The sequence below is a fragment of the Biomphalaria glabrata genome, chromosome 15 (genome assembly GCF_947242115.1).
Source record: "Biomphalaria glabrata chromosome 15, xgBioGlab47.1, whole genome shotgun sequence".
Taxonomy (NCBI): Eukaryota; Metazoa; Mollusca; class Gastropoda; family Planorbidae; genus Biomphalaria; species Biomphalaria glabrata.
The window spans coordinates 5,022,944-5,036,907 of NC_074725.1; the positions used below are offsets into that span (position 1 = coordinate 5,022,944).

General features: G+C 30.6%; 2 protein-coding genes across 2 annotated transcripts; one reads left to right on the plus strand and one right to left on the minus strand.

The window, feature by feature from the left end:
* The first annotated feature begins 2,254 nt into the window (after positions 1-2,254).
* Positions 2,255-6,132, plus strand: LOC106066692 (uncharacterized). Its single transcript, XM_056012238.1, has 2 exons — positions 2,255-2,349; positions 3,697-6,132. Exons 1-2 carry the CDS (start codon positions 2,292-2,294, stop codon positions 4,068-4,070), a joined length of 432 nt encoding a protein of 143 aa, XP_055868213.1. The 5' UTR covers positions 2,255-2,291; the 3' UTR covers positions 4,071-6,132.
* A 1,124-nt stretch (positions 6,133-7,256) lies between these two features.
* LOC106066691 (leucine carboxyl methyltransferase 1-like) lies at positions 7,257-13,903 on the minus strand. Its single transcript, XM_013225767.2, has 6 exons — positions 13,652-13,903; positions 12,680-12,863; positions 11,601-11,842; positions 10,747-10,856; positions 10,548-10,631; positions 7,257-8,655 (listed from the first exon to the last, which is right to left on the minus strand). Exons 1-6 carry the CDS (start codon positions 13,850-13,852, stop codon positions 8,532-8,534), a joined length of 945 nt encoding a protein of 314 aa, XP_013081221.1. The 5' UTR covers positions 13,853-13,903; the 3' UTR covers positions 7,257-8,531.
* Between the last annotated feature and the right edge of the window lie 61 nt (positions 13,904-13,964).

The following is a 13,964-nucleotide window of genomic DNA, read 5'->3' on the forward strand; positions in this document are numbered from 1 at the left end:
ATGATCTAGTCTAAGTCTAAATGTAGACTCTAGGTCTTAGATCTATATAATTTATATAGCCTTATATCTACGTCTAAATATAATTCATAGTAAGACTTAGGACTAGATTTTAACATGGAAAAAAATCTGAGATCTAAATCTACTATCTAGATCTAGTCATTTCTAGATCTAGTAACTAGTACTACTAGTAGATAGTCAATTAGCGATGTACACGTGTGGATCTAGGAATCTAAATGTAGATTAGATCTAAGATTTTATATATCTAAATCTAATTCATAGGATCTTATAAACTCAGTAGGGTTAAATTAGATCTGATCTCTAGATCTACATCTTAAATTACTTAAAGTTAAAGTGGAAAAAATCTAGATCTAGTCAATTATAAACAAGAGTAGGAGAGAAGAGATTCAATAGACATAGTGACATAGTTAAAAATAACAACAAACACATATTAACCAAATTATAAAAGTTGTTTTTATTTCTTTTCTCAGCAACAGTTACTACAGATACAAAGATTGAGATTATTTGAGATAGTAAACAGAATAGTCAATAGATATAGATCATGCACCATGCAAGTTAAGCTTTATTAGGTCTAACTCTAAGTAGAGTACTCTAGACTTAGATCTAAAAAGTGATCAAGAACTAGAATAGATCTAAATCTTGATAATATTTCATTTAATATTAGATCTTTTCTAGTCTAAAATTATACATATCTATAACCTTTATCTAAAATTGATATAAATAGTATCATGTTAAAACATGAAGATAAGAGAAAAAAAAAAGACTTTTTATTGGTAGCGTGGGCCGAAGAGGGGGCTTATTTATTAATTATAAATACTTTTTAAGGTTGTTGTTTTTTTTTTTCAAATGTTCTATAAATATACTTTACTTTGTGACATAGTTTTAAGAAAATAATATTGTGAATTTGTGAAATTCATGGATTATTGGACATATCTTCTGTGAATTATGGATTTTTCATTATTAGGGGTAAGTGTGTTTGATCTCATTTTTTTATGTTAAATACTTGTCTGATGATAATGAATTTACTTTTTTTGGATTCCTCTCTTCTTGGGCATTAAAATTGATACATAATATGTCTAAACTGATTATGTTTTTGTTATTTAGGATAATGATAAAGTATAATTTGCAACCTAATTTTTTTTACGGAGGGGAAGGGGTCTGGGGTGGCTCAATTAATTTGCATAAATGACTTAAAAAACTTGTTTTTATATTTTTTTCAAATGTTCTATAAATATACTTTACTTTGGGATATATTTTTCTATAAATAATATTGTGAATTTGTGAAATTCATGGATTATGGGACATATCTTCTGTGAGTGATGAATTTTTCATTATTAGGGGTAAGTGTGTTTGACCTCATTTTTTCAAGTTAAATAATTGTCTGTTGCTTCTGATTTTATTTTTTTTGAATTCCTCTATTCTTGGGCAATAAATTTGATATATAATATGTCAATAAAAGTAATTTTGAAATTGGTCAAAAAAATGGTCCTTAAAGTAGAATGTTGAGAGCTCAATCTGTTTTCCGCCAATTGTTTTTGGTTAGCGCTGTTTCCTGTTTTAGCTTTCTCAATACGCTATATAATCCTATCAATTGTCTGGACCAGTTAGGAAAGTGAGGGGGGGGGGGAGAAAGAAAGGGTAATCTGGATGAATTTTACATTAATCTGGTTTTTAAAGCATTTACGAATAAAAAGGTACTGACCCAAATTCGAACTCTTGCTCACCCCTCCTCAAGCCGGCAAACTAACCACTATTCTAGTAAGGTTCTTGTGACAACAGAAGATTGTATAGTTATGTATTATGGTTTCAAACTTACTTTAAAGCTGCGACCTATATAGGGGGCTGGCTAACTCAGCTTGTACCACCACTTCTGTCAAGTACAATTTCTTTCCCTTCTTCAAGATAGAAAACAAAGTAATTAATAATTGGTTAATTTTTGTTATTGATTCTTGTGTTGTCGGGTAAAAGAAATAATTGTGTGAAAATTCAGCTTGATCCGAGATTGGGTGTCTGAAAAATAATGTGTACAAACATTTTACCAGACAGTGATAGGATCTAGTTAAATTTTTAAAAATAAAATTAAACTAGATTCTACGGTAGGTCAATTTTAGCCTAGGATGTAGATCTAATTAATCAATAATCAAATAAAGATCAATTCTGAAAGAACTTTGCAAACATGTAAAACATAACAGCCTACATTTACCATAAATTTAACATTTCATTTTCTGTTTGATAGGTTAAATTTAAACGTCTTTGACAAGTAGATAATCATTATGCCTCTGCAAGATCCTTGCCAAAAGTTTGCATGTGATTTGCAATCTTGCCTCAGGGGTAAGTCTGCTAATCAAGAATGTAATTAACTTAGAGATGATAAGCATTAGAAAGGGAAAGTTTTCCTTAGAGGCCTATACCTTTATGGCCTCCATCAGTAGCAAAGTGACTATGGATTATCTATCTCAAAGATAAGAGATGAAAGCCTGTGCAATATTTGACAGCAGTTCCTCTATACAGCCAGCACAATCATCAACTACACTTATTCTCTTCCACAAAATATTAGAGCATGGTGGACATTGGTACATAATAAAATCCTGGAGAATTTCTTTCTGGGATTTTGACTCAGCATTCTATCCAAGCTATGTTTACAACTCTGCCATACTGACTGACTAAAAATATTGATGCAGCTTGTGGTAAAATATTGAATTTCAATGACAACAATAATAAAGATGAATTTATAATTATGTGGCCTTGTTTGAAAGCTGGGAATGATTTCAAGCGTTTCTGTGGCCACACATTCTGCTCTCCATTATACTAAGTAAACCAACACAACACATTGCATAGACATTTACTGCAGCTTGCAAACTGATTTTAAAAAACCTATGAAGATAGTCTGAAAACTATAAAGAATGCTTATATCTGCATAGTATTTTTTTTTTCTTTCTTGACTGCAATATATGTGAAATAAGTAAAGTACCCTTTTCAAAACATGGGATTCATGGGACAGATGATGACTGGTCATGTGGTGTATGTGCTCTGGCCTCCCCCTCCCTCCCTTTTGCTGGAAGTTTGTGCTACGATATGATAATCTTCAGTTGTGAAAGAACATCTAACATACAAAAAATGATGATGTAAAGGCCATCTGTTTCTACAGCCAATAGCTAACTAGAGTATCATGTGGCCTGCACAATGGCCAACTAATTTCAGGCAACCATTAGAGTAGGGTGGACTAAATGTGTCCTAAAAATGTAGAAATTCAAACTCCCAGTTTTCATAAGCATTCAAACCTGAGACTCCTTAGTACACATGATAAGTGCTTAACCACTCAGCCACTTCAACTTTTCAAATTAGTATTTTTAAGGTCTTTATCTCTACAATAGTTCTTTACAAAGGTGATGGTATCATCATTAGATGAAAATCTCTGAGTCCAACTTTGATGAAATACTATTTTGATGGTTGGAGAGGTGGGAACTTTGCAGGGAAGAGTACAATGAAACAGAGATTATGTAAAGTAATACAAAATTAGTTTAAATGCAAAAACTCCAGGTTTCATTTTAGGCTGCAGTCTTTTCAGACCACCCTCATTTATACTAACTCATTTCTTTATCTCATTCTTTTAATAATACTTTATAAAAAATGTTTTGAAATATTTAAAATTTTAAAAAATAATTTTTCCCCCTATAGTGAATGATTACCAAGAATGGAAGTGTCAACATGTTATACAAGCCCTGTACGACTGCTGTTCCAATTGTGGCAAAGGAAACTCAGTTGTGTGCTCAGGTATAAACTGCAATTCTAATCCTATTGCTCAGAATACATCACTTAGGTATTCAGAGGGTAAAATACTTCCCGATGAGCCAACCTTCTTAGCTAATACTCCAACCATTCTTTCCTTGGAATCCATGAAGCCTGAAAATATCAATCCTGAATCAGTTGACGAATTTGTGGATAATATGCCAACAGTTCTTCAGCCTTCCATTCAAGCCATTGAAATTAGTAAGACAGACACTGACAAAAAAACTAAAAAGTCCAATAAGTTGAATGTTAAAAAATTTTAAACTGAAAACTAAAAAAAAACAAACAACAACAGCAAAACAATTTCAATTATGTTAAACAAAAGTTAAATTTCAATCTTTCTAGTGAATATATTTTTTATTCAAAGCTTCACACGTTTAAATAGTTCTGTTCTACATGTTTTGAACGTTCAAAACATTTGATTTTGTTATAATGTTTATTTTTTTAACAGTTCTTTTTGATGTGTGAAAGCTTAGTTCTTCTATACAATAGATACACAGAATATTCAGCCATTGCTAATATTTCATTCTGCATTTAGCATTAGCAGAACTTGTATATTAACACTTGCTTTGTGGTCATGTTTTCCACACTTAGAAGAACATAGACACTTTATATTGAAATGTGTTGTAAAGATTTTTTCAGGCATACGTTCACTAGTTAAAGTAGCTACTATTGTAGATGCACTAAAACAGAACATTACTATCTTTAATGAGATTGTTTCAAAATACTTTATACTCTAAATGAAAACAGTGTTAATAACTAGATGCAGGGCTAATTGTTTCAGAAAAGCAATAGTCCTTTAAATTCCTTACTATGGCTCCTCACCTAACCAAAGCATTGGTTTTGTTTTTCAACATACTTAGTTTTTTTTAGAAGTATGACTTTATTGCCTGTAATTTACTGTTGTCATATTGAATATATAATCTAGTCCATCATTGAAACTTACTAGCAGCTTAAGAGATTGATATTAGTAATTAATTTCAGGCTTTGTATTTTTCATTTTTTATCTTTATAGATATGATGAGAGGCCTTATTTGTAAATCTAGAGCAATAATTTATGACATGAGAATTGTTATTACTTCTTATGTGACACATGACAGGAGCCATGATGAGTTACCTTAAGTAAACCTAGGGCAAGATATATGACATGAAAATTGCCACTACTCTTTGATTTTGTCAAATGACAGTAGCCATAATTGTGACAGAGAGTGTCTTGCATACCAGTTGTTTATTTCCATTCTTTTGATGATGTTTTGACTTCCCCATCTTACATTCTTAAGATCATGACTAGATTGACCTAGAAACATGGGTAGACATAATCATCTTCTTTGTTGAAGTAACGTCTTTATTTCAGAAGAAGATAAGAAGTTGAAACGTTTTCTGTCTCTCTTCCTCCTAATGTCCAAGCATAAGCATTTATTATTTTTGTTTTTATTTTAAAAATGTACGTGTTACTATACTAATATCTGTGATTGCTTATTATTTGATGTTGTACAAGAAGTTGTGGGCAAATTAAAAAAAAAAATACTCCCAATGTATTAATTAAAAATATTAATGTATACAATTTTTATTTATATTGTGTCTGTTTTAAAGATGCTTATGTTTTAAAATATGCCTACTGATAGAGTGACGAGAATAAAATAAATAATTTTTTTATACCACATTTTTTAACTGTCTCCACTGCTTGTAAAAAAAAAAAAGACCTTACGTTTTTGAGGCCTTCTCTATTTTCTTTGTTTGATTGTGTAGCACTACCTTGTTTTCTTCTCGTTTGGTACTGTGATGCTATGTCATTTCACTTATATTAAGACAGAATTGGTAGTTCTGTGCTGTGTAAACAGTGACTGCGATTCATGCCTTCATTAGTTTTAGTCCTCCTGTAATACAGTTGGAAAGGTTCAGGTCTGTTAAAGAATAATTGCTTTTGGTTAGATTAAACCTAAATGTATCAAATGCCCAAGGACCTGGAAGAATTTTTGACCAAGTGGTTCAGTGTTTGGCTTCTAAACAAAAAGATCTTGAGCTTGAACATTAGAATGTCCAGAAGTTTCAAGCCCATCCGCAAATTTCTGAACCTGATTCAGTTTTCTAAAAATAAAGACCCAACATTTTTAATGTGAATATGTAATAGATTTTTAAAAATCTAGACCATGATAGCATTCTACTTATATCAACATCTTTGAGCAGTGAAAGAGATACAGACTTTTATTCTTAAAGCAACTAAATCAAAACTTTATTACAAAAGTGGCTAACAGTTGTTGAAAGTTTACATTGTGTTGTGGTATGTAAATGATGACTGTCTAAATAAAAAAGTTTTTATCTTGATAGCTTTTTTTATTTCATGAAGTTTAAATTCCAAGATATAGTTTTGTATTCCATTATGTTGAAATTTTTCTAATTTTCATGTTAATTTAAAAAGTATGTTTTAAGTTTGACATTTAAGCTTCCTTCAATTACATTTTCAATTCTGTTGATTTGATTAATTTGGTATTTTCAAACTGTTATCACAATCCAATTCATGTTATTTTTTGCACTAGATTTTAATATAAAATCTTGATAAATGGATAATTTAATTAGCAATATTTTAAAAAGTAATTTGGATTTGGATAACATATTAAAGCAATGCAGTTATAGTGTTAACTAATGTTCACATTTTACCTTCATTTTGTTAAAATTACCATGCATTTTAATATACAGAGGCTACGCACGTGTATTTGACCAGTATTAAATTACTCTCCAGTAATTAATTAAATTAAGACCAGTAAACAAAATCTTTTTAATTTCAAATGAACGAAGTTATTCATGACGTGTTTGTGTTCTTCTGATGAAAAGAATATGTACATTTCCATATAAAAAATCATTCATTTGTGAGAGGTGGGGGGATCAATTTGATATGTATTTCACATTAGTCTTCAATTGCTATCATTGTTTCACCTTTGGTTGATATTATCATTTGTTATTTATAGTTTCCAATTGCCATTTTCTCTCTTTTTTTTTTTTTTAAATTGCAAACAATGCTAACTCAACAAGTTGTTATTCTTTCAGTTTATAGTTCTTAATATTTTTTGATGATCTATAGCATAACGTATAAATTACATTTACTTTAATCCATGAAGGTAGAATAGTACTTTGGTAACTGTGTGAATTTTTATCTACCAAACAAATAAAAAAATATTAATACAAACATGTAAAAGAATGCTCCTAAACAGACTTCATTATGCAGGTATTCTGGTTCAACAAGTACACTAGTTGCATACAATGACAATGTAGCAAGGTTCTAATAAACAGCTGACCAACTAAAACTGTATCTAAAATGTTACTAAGCAATATGCCTCGAAAATTAAGGGAAAAAAAAGATATTTTCTTATGAAACATACAATTGAATTCTATTTGTAATTGTAGGCGCTTAGGTCATCAATGTGAGACACAAAATTAAAGCATGAAATGAATTAAAATTAAAGTCTGTTTATTCACGTCTTCATGGATTTAAACATAATCAATAAGTAAAGAAACCAAAAAGTGTTAAGCCATTCAGTATTAAAACAAACTCAATGATGAGCATGTGCATCCAAGTCAGTTGTTAAAAATACATTTAATCACACTAGAGACATGCAACACGTGTTCAATGCTAAAGCTATATGTCTTTCACTAAACTAGATGGCCAACACAGCAACTCACAAGTTACATTCAAGTATGAAGCATAAGATGGTTTTAAACAAAAAAAAAATTATAGTTCTTTTCTTGTTTATAATTTCATTAATTTAAATATTTTAACTAACAGAACTTGTCAAATTTTATTGTTTATTACAAAGGGCTTGAAAATTGTGTTTTTAATTAAGATTTTTAGCATTAAATGAATTACATCCACATATGTTTAAGTTACATTGTTCTATGAAATGAACTGTATATGATTTGACTGAATTGAATTCATTCAGTTTTATTTACACCAAGAAAATTGTTACAGCTTCTTGAAATATGTAAAAAAAAAATATTTTTTGGCCAATTTTGTAATTACATTATTTCACAAAATAGTTCATGCATACAGGTATTTGGCAATGCAAGAAATGCTTAATAAATAATAACAATATATTGTTTCTAAATTAAAGTTACAATATTAGTTACCCATAATTAAAATTATTAGATCTTTGGATATTTTATGTAATACAATGTATTAAGTAATTTAACATTTTATTTTCAACACTTGTTTCTAAGAGTCAATGTAATTGTTTTTCATTATTTAAGTTTCATTGTCATTTATTTTTTTAATAGTCTGAACAAGTTGACTGTCAGTTGACTTTTTTTATAAAAAAAATAACATGCATTTAGAAAATAGCAACAGAGTAATATTTGGTCATAACCATTGAAAAAAGTTTAAGACATGAGTTCTAGCACCCATAAAGATTCTGTGCTGTGTTAAGTTAGGACTGTAAGATCCATTTAGTCAGATCCATTTAACCACAACCTATTCTTTTTTTTTTTCTGACAGGAACATCTACATCTAAGGATCTCCCGTCTGCTGGCAAGCTCCAGGCTTGATGAATAAATAACAAACGTCTCACTGTGTAGCTGATCAGAAGAGAAATCGTCTGTACAAGAGGAATGAAATGCATTCTGTTGCTGTTTCTCTACATAGTTTAGCCTGCATCAATAAGCCTGCACAATCTGGTTAATGGGTATTTAACATCTGGCGGTTAGAAAGTCCCAAGGCTGTTGAGAATATGGGCTTAGGATAAGCTGATGGTGTGAAGACCAATGTTGCTTATGTCCTTATATGCCCAGACCAGACAGTAATGTCTCAGCAACTGATCCAGTAGTTCTCTTTCATCCAACAACTCCAACCTTTCCATTCTGGAAATAAATTGAAAAAAAAAATGTTCGTATTACTTATAAATACTTCATAGATATGTTTAAAAGAATTATTTATAAAAATTTGTGTTTCCTATTTGGAAACGGAAACCTCAATCTTGTATAGTTATCTAAAAGATTCAAAACAATACAAATAGTGATGAGAATTTTTTTGTCATTTTATTGTATTTTTAAAAATTTTCTACAAACTCACTCTGGTACAATTTTTGTACAAGTTTTTTTCTCCCATACCAAATCTCATATCAAGATGAAATTTTGAATCAATAAAATTAACCAATTAATTATATTTATTTGTTTGGTATCAAACAAAGGAGAGAAATTGTACTTGATAAATGCAGTATAAATTTGAATTATTCCCCTTTTTATTTGTAGAAAAAAATCAGGCCTTCCAGTAAAAGTTTGAAACTAACAATAGATAGCTATGAAATCTATTTTCATATTCACTGGCACAGTGGTTAGAGTATAGTGGTTAGAGTGTTCGCTTGAGTTCAAATTCAAGTTGTACAACTTTTTTGAAAAATTAAAATACATTTAAAAACTATGATGGTAACCTTCACCCAGGTACCCCCTTCTTTCAATTCACCCTTCCCAACTGGCCCAGATGAGTGATAGGATGATAGCACTTAGAAAAGCAAAAAAGCATGAAATTGCACAAAACCTGTTCAAAATTTTGTTCAATTGAGAATTGTATTTTAATTATTTATTTTTTTGCACAATATTAATAAATGTTCAATACAATATTTACAATAAAATATAGAGATACCGGTATGACAGTTTGCTGCATACTGGTTTATAAAATATTTAGGTAAGCTTTGGTAAATAAAAAAGATTTTTACAAATAAAATGTAGCTGCAAAACTTGCATATGTAATAGACAATTATGAACATTTAATTAAATTATGGTGACCTCAGATGAAGTCCATTAAAGGTAGGTGCAGCTGATCACCTCTACCTCACCACAGAGCTTTTAAGTGGGAGCTATTTACCATTTCCCGATTGTATTGTCGCGCCACCTATTTCTGATGATGGCCTCCATGTGAAGCTACTTTTTTTATCTAGGGCCTTTACTAGGGTCATTAATCTTAATTCCCACCCTGATACTTGTATACCAGCTCTTTGAATGCATCCAGGCTTCCTGAATAATTTGCTGGGAACCACTTTCCCTACCCATTGTTTTGATATCTGCTATCACTAAAGGATGTTTCCTCCAAGGGCATAACAAATTATGGTGACCATCCTCTCTTGTCAAAATCATAATCAGAATTTAACTTAAAACTGAAATTTAAAAAACTACCAAGCCATGTAAAAATAAAATGTTTGAAAAGTACCGGTTTATAAACCAATATGAAAGTTTAGCCAGAAAGAATCATTTTGAGTAAGCTAAAAAATTTTTTTTAAAAATCGAATTAAGATTGTCAGAGCAAATCAAAGCACTTGGTGCATGAGCCAAATGATCCTGAGTTAGAATCACTATGAACCTTTAGAAGATACATTCCTAGATTCACCAAGCTCTAATAGGTTCTGGTATGAAAAAACTAAAGATAGATTTTTATAAACTACTGGGCTATCTATCAAGGGAGTTTGACACTCAACTCGAGCAGAGTTGTGTTTACTGATAGCCTAAAGGCAGAAAGGAAAACCTTCTCCCTGGTATCACCTACCCACACACACACCTTGCTCCACAAGAGAGATTGGACCATGGTGCAATGCTGTAAGCATGAAAGCTGCACTGTATAAAAGCAATTAAAAAAAAAAGTAAATGGCTTTTATTGTGTGAACTAGATATCCTGGGTGTATTTAAAAATCAAAAACATGATCTGGTGCAAAGAAAAAGTTTTAGGAAGCAAAAAAAATAATAAAAATATCGTGAACAACCTGTGAACATCTTCTTGAGGTATATATCTGTAGACGACTGACATGTCTAGAGCATCACCACCAGTCCACCCATTGTTTAGAAACCTTTGAAATCAGAATAGTGTATTTTTTATTCTTCAATTGAACATATTGTTAACCATTTTAAAGTAAATAACAGTTTAAATAGTGTAAATTAAAGTAATAATTGAAGACAGCTTACCGATTCATCTGAGTTGTTAAACTTGAACAGGCTGAGACACCACTTAATACACAGTCGCGGGCTTTCAGGTTTTCAATCATTACTTGACCAAAGGCATCAGTCATGTTTACCTTTCAAAAAAAAAAAAAAAAAAGATGAGCACTAATTAAATGACTCAAAATGTTGAGACAGTATAGTGAGATGCCAAAAATAGACCCCTAAGTTCATCGTATGATTAATGTTTATACATTTGTTTACACATCCTTGAAAACTACACTACTACTTATTTTACCTACTAATGTCAGAAAAAAATCAAATCATCTTTACAGTCATACAAAAATATCATAACATTTTTTATGTTTTATTACTTTTTGGTCAGATACCACTCTCCATTCCCACATATCTGCCCTGATTCAAAAACAAAACCTAATAAAATACTCAGAAAGACACAAAGATAAAGGCACATTTCTTATTCTATATGCTAGGACAAACTCATACAAGTGCTTTTTTTTCCCCCCTAGTGCTGTTTGAGCATTAAATGGCTTGCATGAATTAGCCAGGAAAGCCAACGACTTAGCAAGAGTTTAAGTCTCTGATTAACATGCATGACTATACAGACACATAAAATTCTTAGGGCGTAATTATCTTCAGTTTTGAAGTAACGTCTGTAATTTATAAGATATTACAGAATTTTTAAATCACTAGAACAATAAGGGACCTTAAATAAAGCTAGCTAAGTATCATTGTTAAAAGTTTAACAATGACTTTTGTTATCTGTTTCCATGCCAATTATAGTTCATTTTGTACAGTTCACTTCACATTTTAGTTTTTTTTTTTTTTTAACTTTTAATGAGATAATTAGTATGCTTACAAACCTGTTCGTAATTGATAAAAAACGAAGTGGGAAAACTGTCAGCGATCCACTTGATCAATTTCTCTGTGGTATCAACCTCAATGTACACAAGAACACACTCGGAGAGAAACAGCGTAGGAAGAGCTCGGTCAATGCCAGAAGCTGAGAGTTTAGACTCTAGAGCACCAATGTTGCGTAGATTTGCAGAAACTAAATGGTAGTTTGCAGAATGAAGCTCTGCTTTATTCATCATTATGTCACTATCTGATTGGAAGATTTAGGTTAAATGGTCTAATTAAGTCATTCTTAATGGTAAGTGAAAGTATAACAACTTATATGAGGGTATCAAAATTTGAAAGATATAAAAGGGGGAATCACTGAGGTGGTATTGTGTTTATTATTATATGGGACTAAACAGTAATTAGACCTACAATTACTAGAAAGACATGGATTAAAAAAAAACAATTATAATGTCTTACTATGGATTTTGTTTAGAATAGCAAAAGTATAAATTAACTATTCTATTACAATTACTAAAATACAACTTAAGTATGAGTTTTTTATAAATTGAAAAAATAAATAGCAATACATATATATACAAAATCCCTTTGTAAAAACTAAAATTATATCCACAAAAGGGAAAGGACTGTTGAATCCCTGCTATATCACTCAATATTGCTAGTTTTATCTCCCTTGTAAATAAAACAAAATTTATTAATTATGACTAATAGGATATTTTTTTTAATTGAATCATAAGTTGTTATTGACAATGAATAATTGTGCAAAATTTCAACTTGATCTGAGAATGGGAAGAACAAAAAAGTGTAAGAGAATCCACCCAGACAGAGTGACAATTAAAAACTACATATATACCTTTGTTATTTAAAGCTATAAAATATAATTATTACTTATAGTTTGTTCCAGTAAACCCCTATTTATAAGTACACACCTGTTTCAGAAACACTGCAATACACGTGTACACTAGTTATTCATATTAAATATATACAAAAGTACAGCACAGACGCAACAACTATTGGTGAAGCTTCAAGATAAAAAAGTAATCTTACAGTAAAAAAAAAAATTTAAGTGGCTGCCAATTACCTTCTCCTGAAAGAGCTTGAAGAAGTTGCTGCTTGGACTTAATAAAGTGACATTTTCGAGTTGTCACCTGCTCAAAATCAATCTCTACAAAACTCTTTGGGACAAGGCCTGCTTGATGAAGTTTCCAAAACAAAGTGTCAAATCCAGCTCCAAGGTTGACTACTTGACTATTACATTGTGTCAACTGAAATGATTGATAGATAAATAAACTTTGATTATGAAGAGATAGATCTACTGATCTAGATAATAAGAATAAAATAAGATTATATTTTCTAGACCCTCTAGTATCTAGTCTAGATTCTAGATCTATGTATAATTCGTATAATTCCACAGACTATAGATCTCGAATATAATAGTAAGTAACTAGTTTAATATTGGCTGAGTAGTTACATTAGTAATCGTATAGACTACTAGGTCTATAGCGGATACTCCGTATAGAAGTACTGGTATCTCTTCTATTTCTAATAAATAGTACTAATACTAGTAATACATGACATAGAGACTATTATTAGTATTATTAGTATTTCTTCTTATCTTATCTTATATAATACAGACGTTACTTCAAAAAAGAAGATGATTACGTCCTACGCGTCATGCATTTAGTCATGCATATTAACCAATGACTTAAATTCTGCCAAGTCACTGGTTTTCCTGGCTAGCTCAGGCAACCCATTCCATGCTCTAATAGCACTAGGGAAGAAGGAGTATTTGTACAAATTTGTCCTAGCATATGGGACGAGGAATGTGCCTTTATCTTTGTGTCTTTCAGAGTATTTTATTAAATTTTGTTTTTGTATTTGAAGATTATGGTTCTATTTTACTACTACTATTATACTAAAATAAGTATATTTACTATTTTAGTATTTAAACTATTTATAATTCAATAAGTCCAATATGAATAATACTGGCAATATGTTAAAATGTTAAATTTAAATAAAATACTTGTTAGATAAAAAAAAAAAAGGGGCCTACTCGAAGAAATTTCTCCACTAACAACTGAGTCGAAATAACTCTAGCATAGTATCCTCGACTTATTTCAGGAGCTTTCTTGGTTGAAGATTTAGGCACCATACTGGAAATAAAAGGGTCGCTCCAATATCCTTTGTCAACTGCATAACGCTTACACGAAGCAGCGTCGTCGTTTGTTCCCATAACACCATCGTCTGTGGACATTTTTAATTGCTTATATTTTGACAACAATCCCCAGGCTACAGCGGTTATCTCTCTTGGTAAATGTAAATTTTGGAAGTTGATCCAGATTGAAATAGATCTAATATTGTATAAT

Excerpts from the sequence above, each read along its gene's own strand:
- LOC106066691 (XM_013225767.2), bottom strand. The coding sequence starts at position 13,852 with ATGTCCACAGACGATGGTGTTATGGGAACAAACGACGACGCTGCTTCG. Across the intron at positions 12,864-13,651 it reads TAGTGGAGAAATTTCTTCGA|TTGACACAATGTAATAGTCA; the intron begins GTAGGCCCCTTT and ends CAATCATTTCAG. Across the intron at positions 8,656-10,547 it reads CCTCAAGAAGATGTTCACAG|AATGGAAAGGTTGGAGTTGT; the intron begins GTTGTTCACGAT and ends ATTTATTTCCAG.
- LOC106066692 (XM_056012238.1), top strand. The coding sequence starts at position 2,292 with ATGCCTCTGCAAGATCCTTGCCAAAAGTTTGCATGTGATTTGCAATCT. Across the intron at positions 2,350-3,696 it reads TTTGCAATCTTGCCTCAGGG|TGAATGATTACCAAGAATGG; the intron begins GTAAGTCTGCTA and ends TTCCCCCTATAG.